Genomic DNA, 21,452 nt, shown 5'->3' with positions numbered 1-21,452 from the left:
ATAATAAATTTGTGGACCTTAATTACTTGAAGAAAGGATAAATTTTACTAAATGTGGAATCTCCAGATATTAGGTCGCTCTTCACTGCCAGTATTATTGCATCATTCTTAGACATACCATGTTGTGGTAGTTCAGAGTCTAATGTAAAACGCATGCCACCTTTATTTCAAGGGTAATACTAATAAGAGCTTCATCATGCTTCTTCTTAAGTCATGATAAAATTCGTATTGTACTAGCACCTCAGGAAGCATAATGGTGTACTCTTGCCAGTATTTTCATTGTCTTCGGCTTTTAATGTTCCCAATTTACTGAATTCATTTTTATTAAGATTGAAAATGGTGATAGCAACTTGAGAATAAAATATACTAGTAAGTAAAAGTATATTATATACAGACTCATGTCACTTACTACAGATCTATTAATGCTATACAAGTAGAACAAAATTATTTTTAGTTAAAATAATTTAGTGTGTTTGTAGTGTTGCATAAAATGTCACTCTAATGTGCATATGGGATAATGTAGATTTTAAGGGGAGATATGCTAGTCAAGAATAAGATTTCCATTTCTGTACTTGAAACACAAGAGCATTGTAAATTATTCCGGGGGCTCACCTGTGTAATCTTTTCACTACATGTCACCAAGTGAAAACACCTGTAATTGAGAGGAACAGTGTGTTCATCACAACTGAAGTGGAAGGTTCTTTGTTAAACCTACACTTTTTTAATTCTGATCTTTCTCCAAAAGCTTTACATTTGCACTAATCATTTTTGCTACGGATTTCATTAATTCCAAACGCCCTATAATTACGTTTAAGAAAACTTGGCTCATTTTCTACTGAAGGAATGAAAATTACAATTGATTCTCTACAGACCATGTAGTTTCATTTCCTGTGGTGAATAGATTATGCTGAAAATATAGCTGAAGTACAGTCATTTGTGTAAATAGATTAGTCCTGATTAAAATGGCAGATGCATTAATTTATCTACATATTTATATACAATATGTAATTAACCTTCCACCTACTAATAAAGAAAATGATTCCTATTATATTTTTCTTCAAGTAATTGCACGTGGCTATTTCACTATGTGCATTCCCAGTGCTTCAGACTAGGAGGTTTTTCCCTTAGCAGTACTCATTCGAGCATCACATGTACCCTCTGCTCCTTGTGGTACTGCACAAAGGTGTAAAGGGCAGAGCCACCCGTTACTCCCCTCAGTTCCTTCTGACCCCCCATGATTGGTAGTCAAGTATGTTAGCTTGCTTGTGCAAGTGTTCTCCCTTTCAGGGAATTTGTTTTCTCTTGTATGTAGTTTGGTACTCATTCATAGCTAGTTTAGAGACTAACAAATTTATTTGAGCGTAAGCTTTCGTGAGCTACAGCTCACTTCATCGGATGCATGCAGTGGAAAATACAGTGGGGAGATTTATGTACACAGAGAACATGAAACAATGGGTGTTACCATACAGACTGTAATGAGAGAGATCAGGTAAGGTGAGCTATTATCAGCAGGAGAGCGGGGGGCAAAAAACCTTTTGTAGTGATAATCAAGGTGGGCCATTTCCAGCAGTTGACAAGAACGTCTGAGGAACGGGAGTTGGGTGTGGGGGAGAGAAATAAACACGGGGAAATAGTTTTAGTTTGTGTAATGACACATCCACTCCCAGTCTTTGTTAAAGCCTAAGTTAATTGTATCCAGTTTGCAAATTAATTCCAATTCAGCAGTCTCTCGTTGGAGTCTGTTTTTGAAGATTTTTTGTTGAAGAGTTGGCACTTTTAGGTCTGTAATCGAGTGACCAGAGAGATTGAAGTGTTCTCCGACTGGTTTTTGAATATTATAATTCTTGACGTCTGATTTGTGTCCATTTATTCTTTTACGTAGAGACTGTCCAGTTTGGCCAATGTACATGGCAGAGGGGCATTGCTGGCACATGATGGTATATCTCACATTGGTAGATGTGCAGGTGAATGAGCCTCTGATAGTGTGGCTGATGTGATTAGGCCCTGTGATGGTGTCCCCTGAATAGATATGTGGACAGAGTTGGCAACGGGCTTTGTTGCAAGGGTAGGTTCCTGGGTTAGTGGTTTGTTGTGTGGTGTATGGTTGCTGGTGAGTATTTGCTTCAGGTTGGGGGGCTGTCTGTAAGCAAGGACTGGCCTGTCTCCCAAGATCTGTGAGAGTGATGGGTCATCCTTCAAGATAGGTTGTAGATCCTTAATAAAGTGTTGGAGAGATTTTAGTTGGGGTCTGAAGGTGACGGCTAGTGGCGTTCTGTTATTTTCCTTGTTGGGCCTGTCCTGTAGTGGGTAACTTCTGGGTACTCTTCTGGCTCTGTCAATCTGTTTCTTCACTTCAGCAGGTGGGTATTGTAGTTGTAAGAATTTTGTTTGAGTTGTTTTTCATAGTTTATTGGAGTGTCTGTTCCCACTTGTTCTGGGTGCCAACACATGGTACTGGGGAATGCCTTGGTCTCCGGGCTTTAAATGTTGCATCAGCAGAAAGAAATCCATTCTAGGTGTCTGAAGTACCTCAGCAAGGGTCACATCCAGAACAGGTGTCAGATCTAAAAAGTATAGGGAGGTGAGGCTCTGCCACCTTCTCACGGAGTCAGCCCTGCGTCCACCATCAGAGCCTTCCTGCTTCTACTTCAGTCAGAAGTGCTCCTTTAGACATTGCTGCATCTTAGTGCCGCTCTCCTTCCCCAGTACCTCAAAGAAAGCGTCAAAGGACTCATCCTCCAAGAGATCAAGGAGCCTGGTACCATCTACCAATAAACAAGCTGGAAAAGAGGGTAGCGTGTCCTCTGAGAAGAGGCACTCCCAGATGCTGTGACAGCATCTTATGTGGGGTCATCAATTCTGGCACTGGTGGTGCCTGTGCTGTTGAGACTGATCCCTGCTGATGTACCAACCCCTTCAGTGTAACAACAGCGGTGTCAGGGGACCTTCTTGATACCACAGTTTGGGGACCACTGGATTACCGTCTTTGCGGATCGTGGATCGGATTTGGATCCACCTTTTTGTATCCCCACAGGGCTCTACCAGTCGGGCGACTCAGACTCTTCTTCAGAATCAGAGATTGACTCATATGAGGCATATGCCGTGGCACAGGATCTTGCCTACTGGTAGAGATCAACTTCTGGTACCGTGGCCAGCATCAGACCCTCTTTTGCCTCCTTGCCTTGTGCTGTCCAGAGGCAAGGCCAATATGCTCCCTTCTATACCATCATCTCTGGTCTGAACAGTGGTCCTCGGCACTTGGGAGTACCACAGTCCCAGTTGGTAGAGCCCTGCAAATCTGTAGACGTAAAGATCTCTGCGGATACGGTTGTACTTTTTACCACAATGGTGCCCAAACTTTTTCTGTCACCACCCCACCCCCCTTACCAGTCATGGGAATCTGTCCATGTTCCCACCTCCATTACTACATAGTTAGCTCTGCTTTCAGCCCAAGCTCCTCCGCTGAGCCAGGGGCTGAACTGGGGATGGGGGAAGAGCTGGGGCTGGCCTGGGGGTAAAGAGGAAACAAATGCAGAGCTGGACTGGGGCGGAGCCAGGGGCAGAATGGAACTGTGGCTGGGCTGAGGGTGGAGCAGGGCCTGGAGCGGAGCTGGCTGGGGCTGGAGCTAGGCTGGGATCAGAGTGCGGCTGGGTGATGCTCTCTGCCTGCCCCTTCTGTCCCCCACATGGGGGCTGGCCTGAGGGTCTCTGCATGCCCCCTCTGAATGTTCCTCTGCACCCTTGTACGGGAGTGCACCCCACAGTTTTGAGAGCACTGGTTTACCAATGTGGATCAGATGCAGATCTAAATTTTTGTATCCGTGCAGGACTCTACGGGTTGGGTGACTCAGGCTGTTCTTCAGAGTCAGAGACTCAATCATATGTGTCTTGGTCCCAAGATAGGAGGTGTCACTCTCAATCATTGAGGGGTTTTTGTCCTTGGTATCCAGCAGAGGTTTCATGTTGATTAAGGGACAAAGAGGTTGTGGTCCAATGCCCTACCAATTGCCATATTTGAGCCCAGGGGGTTTCTTCCCACCACCAGATCTTCCCTGCACCCTTCTCCTTCCAGGTCTCCTAGTAGATGCCAGGATAGTTTATGTGAAGAGGCTCGGGAAGTTATCCCTAGTACCGAGTAGGGTGCTGAGCAGGCCCAGCAGAATCTCTTTTGGATGAGTTATAAGAGGCTCCACTCAACCTGCTTTGTGTTCTTCCTCGTCATTGCCCAGTGAGGCGGTAGTGTCTTGAGTGTCTTTGCTTTTTCAAAATGATTACAGGGCCTGTCAGGACTTGTTCAAGAGGATTCCTTCCTCCCTGGGCATACAGGTGGAGGTAATTCAGGAGAGCTCCTACAGGTTGATGGATGTTTTGAGATCAGAAGGGATATACTAAATAGCTCTCCTTATAAATGAGACCATTCTGGAACCCATTAGGATTTTGTGCGAAATGCTATCTTCTCTGTCGCCAACAGTCAAAAGGCCTGAGTGGTTTCCAGTTTTGTATCTTGAACCAGCAATCCTAGCTGGGTAGATATAATTTCTACCTCTGGGACAATGATCAAGTTTGAAAACAGGTTACCAGGGGATGTCAGGCAAGAGGTTCGGGCAGTAGTGGAAGAGGGTAAACTGCAGGCTAGGACCTCTCTCCAGGCTTCATTGCATGGAGCAGACTCTGTAGCTAGGGCTATGGCATCTGTGATAACAATATGTAGGTGTTCAAGGCTTCAATCATCAGGTATTCCACAGGAGGCCCTATAGACTGTTCAGGATCTCCCTTTTGAGGAACAGACCCTCTTTTCTCAGCAGACTGACAAGATTCACAGTCTCAAGGACTTGCAGGCTACATTGAAGTTTTGGGGGATTTAGAGTCCACTCCCTAAAAAGAAGTAATTCCTCCCTCAGTCATTCCACTGTTACCAGTCCTTTATGCCTAGGTAGTATGACCAATCTAGGAGGAAAAAGGAGAGTCATAAAGGTGACCACTAGCGCCTCACTTTTTTCATCTTCAGCAAGCTCATGTAGACAGCCTGGAAGTACCAAGCAGTCTGTTTGACTATCTTGTCAGATAGCTTACCAGTTTGCTTTACGACAGCTTCTCCTATCCCATTTTTTTCCACTAGGTTATCCCACTTTCTGCATATTTGGACCCACATATTAGCACAGATCAGTGGGTCCTAATGGAGAAATTGGGATACACCCTTCAGTTTGTTAGCATCCCTCTCTGCAACCCCCTTCAGGGACCCCTCTCATGGGCACAGTGGAATGATCCCCTGCCAGTTTCCCCACTTCATCTGGAAGAAATTTGGGGTTAAACCTTAGAGTGAAGCAAGGTGGAAGGGTGGGAATTGCAAAACACTTCTAATACTCGATAAAGTCCTATTTAAATGTGGATGAGCATAATCTGATTTTCACATTATAGTTTACAGAATGGTTCTGATTTACAAATGGTGAAGACTTGTCTACTGAACTGAAGGAACTGTGAAAGGAGTTTGTTTCTTTAATGAATTGATATATTGAGTGACATTACTTTCTGTAACTAATGTAGAGCAACAATGGCTAGAGCCCTTCAAACCTTCGTGCTTTCAGAAATAAGGATAGAAATGGTATCAAGTAGCATGAGGCTGGGCAAAGCAATGCCAAAAAGACCAAAAGACATCTCTTATACTTAGTCATCTACTTCTAGTTTCTACTGGCTCCACTTTCTTGGTACATGCTGAACGTTATTAACTTTTCTATACAGGTTTGCACTGGAGATGAACTACTTCAGTGACCCACAGTGAGCATTTTTTAGTTGTCGAACTGTACCAGATAGAGGCTATTCTTGTTGTGTAGATGTTTTTAGAATTTATCTAAATTGGATTTGTACCATGAACACATCTTACGGTTAAGACATTTGATTTTGTTGTTATTAGCACTGTAGATGTCCATGATGCATAAAGATAAAAGCCCGAATATTCAATAGTGTCCACTGATTATGGGTTCCTCAGTTTTGGGGTGCCCAACTTTAGACCCCTTAAAAGGAGTCTGATTTTTGGAAAGTGCTGAGCACCCACATTTTATGTTAGAAAATCAAGGCCTGTTTAAGGTTTCCTAAATTTGGCAGTCAGAATCACTGTACTTTTTTGAAAATTTAGGCCATGGTCCTTGCCTTTTGGAAATAACTTTGGAAGTAAAATCCAGACCCAATAGACCTCATGGGTAAGGGTTGGGCAGGAAAACAGTGTAAACACAATTTTTGAATAGTGGTCATGATGAAACTTGCTTACTTTGATTTATACCATTGTTGTTAATGCAAGTCTCCAAATGTTAGTATGCACTGTTAAAAGTGTTGGTAGGTGGGTGGCTGGATGCACAAGTGGTGAATTAGATTGGTTTCAGCCTTAACTCTAAACTTTTTTTTTTCCTGGAAGAGTATATCAACCCTTTTTTGTGGAATGTGATTTGAACATAGTTTCTTTTAGATGCATATAATTCAGATAGTGTGTTCAAGTGTTTGAAGCTAGAGGTATTGCTTCCTTTTTACTCACATAACACTGACCTTCTGACTCCTCTGTCAAAGTATCCTGACTAGAACCCATTTCAACTTGATTTGGAAAATTAGCTGTGTAAGAGAATTTATTCTTACAGAAAAATTTTATGTCAAACTACTTTTAAAACAGCCACCATGAACCAGATATTACCGGGTCTGGTTTTGTCTACACAAGTCTGTGTAACTGAGAATAGAATTGGGCACACAATGTCCAGTCAGTTCCGTTCAGTATTAATAACAATGGAAAGAGGTTCACTCTTGCTCTTTGATCCTCAGTTTCTTTATCCACTTAGTTATAGATGGGTGATGGGATTGCAGAGATTGCTCTCTGCTGATGTGAATTTAGGGAGCCAAAGCCCTTAAATTTCTTCCCCATAAGTGTGGAAAACCCACATAGGTAAGAGTCTGGCTCATAATTAGGCTATCTTCACATAAACTTTGAGGCCATCTTGTCAAGGGCAATCTGAATATATTCACATCATTAAAGTAAACATAACCATATTGCAGACTTCATTTGATGTAGGCTCTGGGAGATGGTTAACAGTCAAATTAACAAATGGGGCTAACATCTCTCTGTCTTGCATCATCATCTAGATCAAGAGTTTTTAGCAAAACACTAAAGGAGGTGTTATAAGTTTTGTGGCAGACACCTCTATCTGACAGGATGTTGATTTGTACAGTAAGAAAGCAGCATAGACTGAACCCTTGTCTTGTATTTATTAATTATTCCAAACCAGGTAGTATGCTGTCTGGATACTCCAGTAACTTTAAAAATAAGTAGATCACTTTTTAACTCTTTTGGGAGGCAAAGGCTTATTGCTGGAAAGGTTCTTGAAGTATGAGACCTTGATTGGTAATAGCACATTTATATCCTGAGCTGTTAACAACCCTAGGGGTGAGTAGTGGAAAATAGTAAAGGTACTTCGCCCTTAATAAACTGGGTTGCTCACAGAATGCTAATGCCTGGAAACATACGTGATTCTGACATATGCTAGAAGAGAAGCTGAAGGGAGCTGGAGCCTAGTGCAGGAGAACAAGAGGGTTTCTTGGCAAGCCAGATTCTTGTGTGAAGCAAAGTCAAGCCTGCCCCCTTGAAAGTTCTGTGATCACAAGCCGCACCAGTGTGCGTCTCAGCACCCTGCTACTTGTTCTTGACTCAATTTCAGGCTGGGAATCGGTGGAGGAGACATGTTGCTCAAAAGCATATCTCTGGTATCAGGGAGGGAAACCAATGCAGATGGCACTGGTGGCTTGGCAGCTCTTAAAACCATTACCCTCCCATGTCTCTGTCCACTTGGGCTTCATGCTGCAAGGTGACGAACACCCAAGTCTCAATCCAACAAAGCATTTTAAACATCTTAGGAGAAACTTCCTAATTTAGGAAAAACTTCCCAATTGTCAGAGTAGTTAAGCACTGGAATAAAGTGGCTAGAGTGATTGTGGAATCTCGGTTGTTGGTTTTTTTAAGAACGGGTTAGACAAACACCTGTCGGGAATTGTCTAGTTATGACTTAATCCTCAATTGAGAGCAGAGGACTGGACTAGATGACCTCTTGAGGTCACTTCCAACCCTACACTTCTGTGATTCTGTGTGCTTAACTTGAAACGTGAGTAGTCTTATTGAATTCAAAGAAATTACTCACATGCTTAATGTTAGGCACATGTTTAAATGTTTTGCTGGATTGGGGCCAGAGTTCATGGCATCTTGCAGAATGATTCAAGCATTTAAACTGGTAGTGGCAAAATGGATCAGGGAGCATCTAGAGAGCTGAGAGTAGAGGGTGGTAACAAGCGGACAAATACATATGTGAGTGGCTTCAGCAGCCAGATAGTTCCCTTCCCTCCGCCACCCCTTGCCCTCTTCCATGGCAGTCACAGGAATTTCCTGCAGCACAGGAGGAAATTTGGAAACTTTCCTTTTGCCCTGCTGTTTTTCTCTTCCTTCCCCTCTGCCAAAACTCCACTGGCCAATAAGAGACAAGAGTGGGTGGCAGCCTTTGAAATCTGACTTCGCCTTTTCAGGGTCCCCAGAATTTTGGTCCCTTGGTAGTGCTGGGACATGATTTACATATACACCCAGCAACTAGATACAAGTTCAGAATTGTAAAAGGGGTGAAGGCTATGGAGAAGGGCAGGAATCCTTTCTTTTGTAGCGTGAAGGGTTGGGGGATAAGATTGACTGGCTGGGAACTGAAAATGAATGTATTCATTTGTAAGTGCAGTTTGAGTATGGAAAAATTCTACCTTGGTTCTGTAAGGGTGAATTACAATAGTGTTAGGCATACTGTAATGTAGGCTAATCTCCTTGCTGCTCAGAAATGATTAATTAGGTGAACTTCCAAATCAAATCAAACATCAGATCAAATGATGTTTACTTTACAAATAAAATCTTAAGTAATGCTAGTATAATATGTAGTCCATGAGTTGGGAATTTTGCAAGACTTTATATTACTTAGTGTTGCTGGTATATAAAAATGTTTCAATTTAAACTCGTCTGTAGCTGATTTTCATTTTATGAGGAGAACTGTATGGCTAAGGGCCTGTGCATCAAGTTGTATACAAAGAAATTTTGCTTTATATAACCTCTTTCTTATAAACTTTATCTCAAAGGCTTTGTAATGTTAAATGGAGTTGAAATGAATTGGTGTGAAAAGGAAAAGAAGATTTTAAGAGGTATAGACAATGGAAAACCTCTGCATTTGAGAGATTAATTCAGATGGAGTGACAGATAAGGTTAATCTAAAGACAGGAGAAGTTGCTGAAGAGTTGCTTTTTTCATCATCTGTTGAGACTGTGAATAGAGAGACTGAGGTGCGGGGAAGAGACAGGGTCCATGACATGGGCTGGACAAAGTACGTGGAGGGTTTTCAGAAGGAGGACTGATCATAGTTTATCTTGAATCCCTAGTTTAATTTCAGGTGCAATACACTGCAGAGGGAAAATAATTCCCTTAATTTTTTTACAGTTGACTGTGTGCAATTAATTTATTTGTTCTTGCCACACTACCACAGAACTATTTGTTGAGCCATAAAAATAGCATATTCACCACCAGTAAAAGATACAAGAATGCCTTTATTGGGATAAAACACTGATTCTCCAGTATAGATGGGATGAATCGTTAATTGTGCACTGTTGGTTATTACATTCTTTTCCTTGAAGAATGTGTCTAATGTTGCTTCTGAAGCATTTTTGAGGTAGCAAGTTGGCTAGACAAATTCTTGACATTTCAGTAGGCCATATTATTAAGCACCAATAAACAGAGAGCACTAGTACAGACAAAATTCTAAATATCATTTAAATATCAACATTTTTTACCTTGCCCAGCAGTTTGTAATGTCAGTATCACAGTATAAAGTTTTATACAGACAATCAAGTTTTTGTATGCTTTTGTCACATGAGCTATACCCGTAGACTAAGTCAGAAGTACAGAAACAGGCTGTACACAAGCAGTTTAATACATTTAGTTTATGTTCAAAGGAGAAACAGTTTCCCATTACCATTTAAAATATAAGGCAGCCAGTAATTCATACTGTGACCAGTGCAAAATTGTTAATTTGTCAGTTTCAGACAGCTTTACTGAATTTTGTTTGTGGCTGTAATAATAGTCTAAATAAATTGTGGTAATTCAGCATGTGTACTGAAGATGTATACACCTGGAGGGCAAATTGCTGTAGGACATAGCGAGAACCAATTGTTGGCATAGGTACTGGGGGTGCCACACCCCTTGGCTTGAAGTGCTTTCCATTATGTACAGGGTTTACAGTTTGGTTCAATGGCTCTTAGTACCCCCACTATACCAATTGTCCCAGCATTCCTGATTGTTGGTGGTTCACAGAGTGCTTGCAAATGGTGGAGTGCTGCTTTTGGGCATGAGAAATGAGGACTGACTGATGAGATCACGCTGTAATGCAGGGTTGAGATGACAAGTTCTACAGAACTTTTGGATGTGCAAGACCACATTCCTGGAACTGTGCACTGAGCTTGCCCCAGCCCTCCAGCATCTGGACACTAGAGTGAGAGCTTCACTGACAGAGGAGAAGTGAGTATCAATCATACTGTGGTTTCAGAGTAACAGCCGTGTTAGTCTGTATTCGCAAAAAGAAAAGGAGTACTTGTGGCACCTTAGAGACTAACCAATTTATTTGAGCATGAGCTTTCGTGAGCTACAGCTCACTTCATCGGATGCATACCGTGACTAACCAATTTATTTGAGCATGAGCTTTCGTGAGCTACAGCTCATTTCATCGGATGCATACCGTGGTATCGGTATGCATCCGATGAAGTGAGCTGTAGCTCACGAAAGCTCATGCTCAAATAAATTGGTTAGTCTCTAAGGTGCCACAAGTACTCCTTTTCTTTTTAATCATACTGTGGAAATTTGCAAAGACAGATTGCTACTGGTCAGTGGGAAATCATTCTAGAGTTGGAAAAATCCAGTATGCAGGCCACTGTCATGCAAATGTGCAGGGCCCTTAATCGTTTCCTGCTACACAGGACTGTGGCTCTGTGCAACTTGCAGGATATAATGGATGGATTTGCAATGATCGGATTCGTGAACTGCGGTGAAGTGATAAACAGCACACACACCCCTATTTTGGCACCAGACCACCTTGCCCCAGAATACATCAGCAGAAAGGACTATTTTTCTATGCTTATGCAAGTGCTGGTGGATCATTGGGGATACTTCACTGACATCAGTATTGGCTGGTCAGGGAAGGTGCCTGACACTAACATCTTTAAGAACACAGGACTGTTCAAAAAGCTGCAAGTAGGGACTTTCTTTCCTGACTTACCGGATTTATCTTTGGCAATGCCAAAATGCCAGTAGTAATCCTGGGAAACCTGGCCTACCCCTTACTCTACAGCTCATAAAGCTGTACATTGGCGACCTCAACAGCACCAAGGAATGATTCAACACTACTGGTTCAACAGGTGCAGAGTGGCAGTTGAATGTGCTTTTGGTCGTTTGACGGGGTGGTGACGTTTACTCACAAGACTGGATCTCACTGAGAAAAATATCCCAGTGATTATAGCTGCCTGCAGTGTCCTGCGTAGTATCTGTGAAGCAAAGGGAGAAAAGTTGTCTCTGGGTGGAGGGTAAAGGTGGAACGTCTGTCTGCTGAGTTTGAACAGCCAGATACAAGGGTTATCAGAAGAGCTCAGCCAGGAGCTGTATGGCTCAGGAAGGCTTTGAAAGAGCATTTTAACAGTGAGCCATAGTAACGTGTTGTGGTGTGCTATGCTCTACCTGGCCCTGCAGTTTGGGGGCCTACTAGGAACTGTGTGGTGCTTGGTGCAAATTTATGAATAGAACACTGACAGTGTGTCTGTTCATTTTGTGGTGCTTGCTTTATGATTGACACTATTTGTCACAATCCTATGAGTTGTGTCACAGTGTCCAATAACAGCTAAGTGGGTGCTTTCAGTACCGCCAGGCATTTGGCAGCATATGTTGGGAACTAGTAATTATTTTCCAAACAATATTGTTTTATTGAGTAATGAAAACACTTTAAAAAAATTCTGTACAAGTTAAAAACAAGAACATTTAAAAACTTAATAAATTCCTGGATCAAAGTTTAAAGAAGAAGGAGGGACATCAATGTCCACTTACGTCTTCCAACATATGTTACCTTTGTTTTGATAGCAATAACATTTTAAGCAAATTAGCAATTCTGTGAAAAAGGAGAATTGGCAAAACCACATTTACGCCAGCAATGACTTGGCCTAAGTGTTGTTTTATCTGTACTCATTCACTGTACATAGTTATAAATCATTAAAACTATAGCTATCAAAGTGCTTAATCTCACTATTTACAATTACTCATTTTATATTTCAATGTTATAAGTCAGTATATGAGGGAGAGTTATGGGAAACATGATTCTTTAATGTCAACATTTCCCACCTTCTTTAAACATGAGTTTTTTCGCTCAAAGTCCAGTTTTATTTGTGAGAAATTTTCCTGTGAATGCGTTTTGAGTGGTGTCTCTATTTTAGGGTCTTGATAGTTGCTTTTAATGATACCCCAATAATGTCCACTGATGGCAGGGTAAGAAGTAATGGGCTTTATCTGCAGCAAGGGAGATTTAGGTGGGATATTAGCTTTCTGACTACAAGGGTAGTTAAGCATTGGAATAGGGTTCTAGGGGAGCTTGTGAAATCCCCATAATTGGAGGTTTTTCAGAAGAGGTTGGAGAAACACCTTCCAGGGATGGTCTAGGTTTACTTTGGTCCTGCTTCAGCACAAGGGGTTAGACTTGATGACCTTTTGAGAGCCCTTCCAGTCTTGCATGCCTATGATTCTAATATAGGAGAAACTGTAATGTGTATGTGGTTTTATATATTTAATGAGAGCAGCCATTTTTTTGGCTACAGTATTTGCTAGAAAATAAAGTGCTTTACAACTTCACTATTTCTACTTCATGCTTTAGTGTATGCATCACAAACCTTAGTTCTTTCAGATTTTCTTCCCCATGAGTGATTCTACAGTCTCCCAAATTAAAAGGAATTTGTTGTTTTATGAGCTTATCTCAACAGGGGAGAGAGACTTGCCCTGGAAGAAGCTGGAAAACATTGGTTATATTAGTTCACAATCAATGCAAAAGAAAAAAAAAAGTTGCTCAGGGTTGAAACCCTCTAAAATGCTTGTTTGAACAAAAGATACCTTTTTAAGCTGCTAAATCAAATTATTATGGTTGCCTGAGAATTCAAAACTCTAAATACTTTTGTAGATGTTTTCATAAATTATGATAAGAAAAACATTGTAACAAATTCTTCAGAAATGTAAATAAATTATCTTAAGCTGTTGGTCTGATCTTTCAGTTTACAAGTGTAACTATCTGGCATTGAAGAGAACCCACTCTTCTGTTAACTTTCCCTCTATTTACCATATAATTTCTTACATTTCTTGCATTTTAAATTTGACTTCTATTGATTTATTGACTTAATTGCTGAAATGCTAGTCACAAGTGTTTTAAATCTTCCAATAAGAAATTTTTTTTTGTTTTTTGGTTGCTCGTTAAAGTTCTGTGGAGTAATAATCAGACATTTCCCGTTTGTAGGTTTACCCTGGCTATTCACCTTTAATGTGAAGTTTTATCCTCCTGATCCTTCACAATTGACTGAAGACATTACCAGGTATGCATATTTTAATATAAAACTTGATAATCAGTGTTTTTTATATTGTACACTCTACAAGTCAACAACTTACTTGTTTCCTATGTTTTGAATTCACATTGCAGATTTTCTCTCCCCTCACTCTCTCCCTCATAGAATAAGGGAACATAAAGGCCCTAGGTATGGGAGGAAACTGGGATAGTTATCCTGGGCACAGCCTCCAGTGTAGCCTGGAAGTTTAAATATTCTGTCTGTTGCTACAGCACAGTTTGACTATACTGTGCTATGCTGCTGCTTTTTGTAGCCAGTAGGGAGTGAGTGAGAGTTGGCGACTGCATGATGATACCACACAGCTTTTCTTGCTCCAGTTCACAGTATGAGCAGTCCTGAGCTGGGGTGAGACCTGGGACTCAGTGGATCTGATAAGGCCTCCAGGAAAGCTCCCAGATGAGGGGGGAAAGCTAGTTGAAATGGTGAGAGGTGCTAATGAAGGGGTCCAGAAGGAAGAGGGAAAAAGTAAAAATTATAGCAAGAGACCAGAGGATGAGGATAGAAGTGGGATAGAGTGGAATAGCAGGAAGGAGACCAGAAAAGGGAATGAACCTCTTAAGGGTCAGGGGCGTGGAGCCAGTGGATGCTGAGAGGCTGCCACTATGTTGGGATGTAAGCAGTAGGGTAACTTGTGTTGATAGGAGTACTGAGCTCAAAGATGTTAAGGTGCTTTATATGCTAACTCTATATTAAACTGAATTGCTGAGAATACATTTTCATAGATAGGTATTAGAGATGGTAACACACACAAATAAGATAGTACAACAGAATTATTATCCTTTATTGTTTCTTCATGATAGCACCCATGTGCTACATGCTTTTCAGACAACCAAGGAGGAAGAATCTAAGAACAGAGAAAAGTAGAAAGAGTTTAAAGAAAATGGGAAATATTTTTTCTTCAAATGTTATCTTGGTTTACTGTTACAAACCACAATTAACTGTTCAATGTTGCAACTTGCTTAAGTGTTTTGAGGGGGATACGGAAATAGTCCAGATAATTTATTTTTAATTGTCAAACATTTATCAAATAGAATTTGTTAAATACAGTATGTAGCAAACACAGTGGTATATAAAGGATTTATTGGTACTCATTTAAAATTATTTACGTAACTCACCACCTAGTAGCTTTCCCATTTGGGAGAAAAATGACCACTCCAAACATATGATATACAAAACAAACTAGATATACAGTCTATAATTGTCTCTCATTCTACATGTAGTAGAAAAGCTAATTGTATTAGTGTTCAGTTAATCTAAAACTAGCTTTAGGTGTCCATGCGTGCTATAAAACTATTTTCAGGAAATTAAGTTGGGCTTTTAGATTGTGTTCAGTTAAAGTAAATAGTGTTATCCTTGATTTATTTTTGAAATTTTCTAAATCCTCAATAATTTGAACTTCACTATGAATTCAAAATAAACAAGTAAATAAAATTTACTTTTGTTTAGTATGCCATGTAAGATTACTTCGTGTATGCACAGCACAAGGCTTTATGGACAAGAGTTGCAAGGTACAAGATAAATGTAATTACTCACATGGATACGACCTGTCTGAGGGATGCAAGTGTTCACTGCTTATTGATATAGTATGCATTCCTATGTTGTATGGCATGACTGGCTGGATTACATGGTGCAAAACAATTTAGATATTACTGAAGTTTTAAAACCAAACCCTAGATTTTAAGGGAAAATCATCCATTTTTAAATGGATTGTACCAAGCCTGACTATGAACATGGCAGAGTTGGTAAGCAAGTTTATTATGTAAAACCGGACACATACAGCTCATTTGTACTGGGAACCAGAATATTTCTAATTCAACTGATTTATGAAGGATATATTGATTCTTATATTAAAACTGTAACTCCAAATCCTTTGTTTTTAGTTGACAAGATCTATCAGAAATGGAACTTTGTCTCTGTGTATTGGTTCTATCAGTGCATTGGGTTTTTTAAAACAGACTATTGGCACTATGTTTGGACAGATTTTACTCAGCTTTGTGCATGTGCTCTCTCACAAATATCCTGCAGGAATATTTCTGTTTACCATAAGTAACTTTTTTTTTCTTTTTGCAGATATTTCCTGTGCCTACAGCTTCGTCAGGATATTGCTTCTGGCCGACTGCCATGTTCTTTTGTGACTCATGCCCTCCTTGGTTCATATACTCTGCAGGCCGAGCTAGGCGACTATGATTCAGAGGAACACAATAACCATTACATCAGTGAATTCCAATTTGCACCCAATCAAACAAAAGAGATGGAGGACAAAGTAGTAGAACTGCACAAAACACACAGGTGTGTCTGACCTGGTGGGAATAAAATATGTTGATATGGTCTTGGTTACATCTGTCATTTCTCTTGATCTTAAAGATATGTATAATACTGTATTCGATTGAAGAAGTTTAGCACTACTATAAAAGTCTTACATCAATTACATAGCTACAACATTTTTCTTATATGTATTTAAATGGAACTTGTCTTTAGTTTGACTTTCCTGTCATCTTTTTTTCTTCTGTTTATTACAACTCCTTAGTAGGATTTCCATCAAAAAAGTCAATTATGGATTGCTTCTTGCTTTAGCCAGTAAAAATAGCAATAAACATTTCAGCTAAGAAAGTTTTGAAGCTATATTTCATGATACAGGCTTTACTTGCTTTGTAAGAACAATAGTCTTAATTTATTTCATTCAGAGATGTTTTGAACAATATGAAGAAAACATTCAGAATCTGAAATTTTTCATTTAAATGGGCCACAAATATTCAGTCTCTAAACTAGCTACCTTTTGGTTCATTAAAAATACATTGTAATCTGATTATGAGGAGCCATTTTATGACTGACGTGTAGATAAAATTAAAATCCCAAAGTCTCATTACCTGAAAAATATAAGTACATAGGCAATTGCTTTCAGTCAGCAAAATAGATCATACATTTCTTTGCATTGCCCAAAGGTCAGAGCCCACTGCCCTGAACTATACACTCTTTGTAGTGTTGTTTTTTTACCTTAAATAAACCATGGTCACTGTTTTAGTTTTGTTGACAATAGGAAAAACTATTCTTGTTCCCCTCATACTGACGGAAGGAAGGTCGTCTTTTGTTAGATAAATGCTATATTATGAAGGTAGAGTCTAAGCTTCTTGGGGCAGGAACCATCTTTTTGTTCAGTTTGTACAGGATCTAGCACAATGGGGTCTTTGTCCATGACTAGGCATTACCACAATACAAATAATAATAATAATGAATGAAATTCTGAGCTATATTGGGAGCAAAATCACCACTGTCTTCAATGGGCCACAATTTTGGCATATATTGCTCTGTAGATACTGTACTGTTAATAGCAAAGTGTGTACAGTCTAGGTCAGAAAAGGTTAACCTTTCTGTGTTGGACATTTGATAAAATAAACATAACTTATTTACTGATCTTGGCATTTTAAAGGATACCAGTGAAATTCTGAAATTCATACATCAGCAAGGCTTGGGGGAGGATAGATTCCTACCTTTGTTAGTGGTACTGTTTGACCTGGACACAGTTTTCTGCAAGGATGGCTTACCAGGGAAGCAAAGCATTTTAAATATTTATGGATCTGTCCTGGCAGCTGAAAAGGGTCAATATTTTTTAAATGAAAGACTAGAATATGGAATATGCCAGAATGTAGTAAAAATTGTGTACAACCCATAAAGCACTGAGATCCATGATGCTCATGCTCATGCTCATGACTTTCTCTTTTCCTGATAAGTTAGTGAATGTGTCTTTAGGAGAGTGGTACTTTTTGTTTGTTTGTTTTTTTAAGATCTTTAGAATTGAAAACAAAACAGTGCTAGCCACAGCTCTTCTGTCAGGGCAGTTAGGGAGAACATCTACTGCAGTGTCACAGAGGACTGGGGAAACTCAGCAGATGACTGTTTGAAAAGTCACTTTGGATCATGTTAATCTCATAACTTCATAAATACTGATCGAGTTATAGCGAGTCATGGAAGAGATCCTTGATTGTGTTTTGGGGGAGAGGAAGTGAGGGCAAAATGGAAGCCAGTTCTTTGAAGTGAAAAAAGTGTTTGGGGCGGGGCAGTGTTTGAGTAGGTTATAATTAAAACTGTTTTGCAACGCTAAAGGTAATAAATGCTACTAAGTAAATATAATATACCGTTAATGAGAATATACATACCTACGATTTTGGGGCGAGAAATACAGAAGTGCAAAAGTACTCAGATTTAGACTCTTCTAATCTGAAATATTTTAACATACCCTAAATGTAGCTACTTTCACTTGGTTTTATTATCTTGATATTTATTTTTGACAGTAAACTGAAGGTATCTTTTAATGGTTCTAGGGGCTTGACTCCAGCACAGGCAGATTCTCATTTCTTAGAAAATGCCAAGAGGCTTTCCATGTATGGAGTGGATTTACATCATGCCAAGGTATTGAACTAATTTCTCTGAAAAATACTTACCGCTACAGAGCACAATAAACGTGGACCACTCAACCTGAAGATACATGTACGCTTAAGGGTACTTAAATGCAAGCCCTTCAACTGCTATACTATCTGGCAGTCATGTTAATTATTCAGTTTACAGGTATAGGGACTCTGAGAGTTTATCTTCAGTCAAGGATTATTTAGCCCATGTGGCTCCATACTTACAGGTTGGGAAAATATTCTTTATTCTTAGGAGCAACTAAGTTCGTTTTAAATGTCAAATGTTTATTCCAGTGATAGGCTTGGAGAGGCAAATTGGAGCCTAAAATGTCTATAGTGTGTTTTTGTACCAGTGGGCATTAAGTACAGATTTTTTCTCTAGATGGTTGGAAATTAACTTCCATTTCTATCGATATTTTAATTTTTAAAAGTAAACAAAAATTAGTATAATCCAATTTAAAAAGATCAATGTTCTCAGAAAATCAGTAGCAAAATTCATTTAATGGATTAAGAATGAATAATCCAATATTTAAAAAGAGACGCTAAAGCCAAATTTTTTGAATAGTGTAAAAATACTAGAGAAACCTTCTGTTTTATTCAGTGGAACTTGGAAAGGTAGTTGGGTCTTGTCAAATTCTTTTGTAATTTTATTAATGGCCTTTCCCAGTTGGTCTTGGAAACATTTGATGTAGGTAGTCTTGTATTTACTGGAGGTGTATGGTAAATACATCTGCAACCTTATTTCTGCCACTAGTAGAAGTTCATAATGCCAGCTCACTCTTGTCTTGAATGGCTTTAAGAATTTTCACTCTCAGTGGTTCTAATGCTTGCAATTACTCCACAGCGATTTCTCATGGCAAGTAAAAGCTCTGACAAGAACTCTATTTTATGAGAACAGTTTGCAGCCCTTAAGAATTCTGCCAGTCAGTCTAGAATTTAGTGACAACTGGATGTCAGCACTTCGTATTATTGCCGGTTGATTGGGAGCATGTTGGTATTTGTTGTGCTATTACATGGGGAAGTCTCTTCTTAGATTTGCATTACATGCAAGTCCTATCAGTAAGTATTTGCTTCTGTAAACTGAGATAAGACATTGTCACTGGGCCAAAATGATTAAAATGCTATCTGCCAGCACCTTGACTGAAGTGGCTAAGCTGACATTGTCAGCCAAATATCCACTTTTCTCCATCTTAATTGAAGTAATAGTTATATATAACTGCACAATATGATATAACAACCTGCTGTATTTTTGATAAAAACTGTAAAGTTTACAAGGCCTTTCATTTTTTCTTCTTCCTTTAATGCTTACTGAAATGTTTGCTAATATCCATCACATCTCTACTGCTGATAAATTTCTGATTTAGGTTTTTATATGCCTCCCCCTCACCATAATATTGGTATGTTTTCCAAAATTGCAGCATGTGAACACAGATGTGTCTTGTCACTGCAGACTGGACTGATGAATGCTAAACCATTGCAGGAGTCCCAACCTTGTTTCTAAGATTAATAAATGCAGATTTTTCCTGCTGTTGTGTACCTTTTCTTTGCAAACCCATTTGGCATTACTGTAATTTCAGCATGAAACCAGTGTAATAGACATCCCTCCTCCCAAGTGTATTAACATAATGAACTCCATAAAATATCATTATTTAAATTTTGTCTAAAATTCTCATTTGCGGTAGGATTCTGAAGGTGTAGACATCATGCTGGGTGTATGTGCTAATGGGCTACTCATTTACAAGGATAGACTCCGAATCAACCGTTTTGCTTGGCCCAAAATTTTGAAAATCTCTTATAAACGAAGTAACTTCTACATAAAAGTCAGGCCAGCAGAGGTAAGTAGGGCTTTTATTCATTTCTTGCAGTTCTGTTCATAAACAGCTTGAGATGTTTTATAGAAAATATTGGCCAACCTTTCTGCTGCTGTTCAAGAGTGAAAGCTAAAGTTCAGCCCACCAGCAAGATAATGTTTTCCAAACTTCCCCAGGTGTTCTGACAGAGTTCAAATGTGGGATTTATATCCGCACCTGTTTGAGAATAAGGGATCTCTGAATCCTCTTCATAGGCGACCAGTCATACCCAAAACTTATATGTGGTATTCTAATTAATGAATCCTTATTAACTAGCTAGTTCCTTTTATTTACTTACTTGAAGTCAATTAAAAATATAAGTAGCTTTTCATTAAATGCTGTGAACTGTTAGCAGAGCTAATGGAGATTGCTATATTTCAATAGATGATGTGATTAATATGAAATCTTAATTTGAAAAAAGATCTCTCTTCCTCTTTACATGTCTTGTGATTCATCTTAGACATAGGTGTATTGTCCATTCACGTGTACATCTTGTACTTGCATTTACATAACATTTTTGGATTAGAAATTGTGACAAACTTAGTAGCTTGAACACTGCCTAGTACAGTATTTAGTGGACTAAGGGGAGAAAGTGTGCATGGCTGCTGCTACAATTCTCAGTACAATTGGCTTTTTGCAGTGTGTTGTTTTTTTTTTTAAATTCTGGGCAGCTAGTCATGAAACTTGCTGACAAAACTAAGGCACTATTGGCTTTTCCCAAAGAAGAGTCATTAGTAAATACAGATAGGAAGTGATGTGATTATTACCCTGCATGAGTAGTCCACCTGGTGCAATTATATTAGAAGTATGGAAAATTTGAGACATTTTGAGCCTCAGGAAAGGAGAATTAGTGCTTGTCACGGTAATGGAAATGTCTGAACTCACTCGTTCTGCTAACCTGGCCAGCTTTCAGGAAATGTGTTAATTTATTTTGTGGCTCCTTTCCAGCTGGAACAGTTTGAAAGCACCATTGGGTTCAAATTGCCAAACCATCGGGCTGCTAAAAGGTTATGGAAGGTTTGTGTGGAGCACCATACTTTCTACAGGTAAATACTCAGGAAGTCTTATCCTCCTTCTCCTAAAAGTCAAAACTATTTTTATTTTTCTCAGGAAAGTGTGTGGGAGAGACTATATTTTCTCCACTTGTTTTAGCTCCATCCAGTTCTAGCTCCCATTGAAACATGTGAAAAATACACATAGATCTCTGATCCTGGACTATTAATTTGTAATATCTTACATAAAAGGTTAATTAAATTCAACTTTATAGCTCAATTCCTAATTTATCATCCAGATCTGCATGAGTAAGAGTGTAGCTCTCTAAGATTTCAGTTTGTGCAGCAGCTGAACACCTAACAGGAAACCAAAACTTGCAAGAACCCAGCTACTGTTTGGATATGAGGCCTTGTTAAGCATCAGGTCCTCTTATCACTGAACACTATATGCAGTAGTAGGTGGGACCATGTGCTGCCATCTTTTCAGTGTGTACTGGCTAAAGACTGCTCTCATCG

The 21,452-nt window shown here is 39.4% G+C and overlaps 1 protein-coding gene across 7 annotated transcripts in view; it reads left to right on the top strand.

Annotated features, from left to right (window-relative positions):
* Window positions 1-21,452, top strand: part of EPB41L2 (erythrocyte membrane protein band 4.1 like 2) — a 243,547-nt gene that overhangs the window by 165,483 nt on the left and 56,612 nt on the right. For all 7 annotated transcript variants that reach the window (XM_077813040.1, XM_077813035.1, XM_077813038.1 and 4 more), the window contains 5 exons: window positions 13,586-13,661; window positions 15,762-15,980; window positions 18,011-18,098; window positions 19,777-19,929; window positions 20,893-20,990. In XM_077813040.1, coding sequence (XP_077669166.1) covers window positions 13,586-13,661; window positions 15,762-15,980; window positions 18,011-18,098; window positions 19,777-19,929; window positions 20,893-20,990 — 634 coding nt within the window. The remainder of the gene's footprint in view (window positions 1-13,585; window positions 13,662-15,761; window positions 15,981-18,010; window positions 18,099-19,776; window positions 19,930-20,892; window positions 20,991-21,452) is intronic.

Source organism: Eretmochelys imbricata, chromosome 3, assembly GCF_965152235.1.
Source record: "Eretmochelys imbricata isolate rEreImb1 chromosome 3, rEreImb1.hap1, whole genome shotgun sequence".
Lineage (NCBI taxonomy): Eukaryota > Metazoa > Chordata > Testudines > Cheloniidae > Eretmochelys > Eretmochelys imbricata.
Note: the sequence above shows the minus strand (reverse complement) of the source record. Positions and strands in the feature narration are given on the sequence as shown.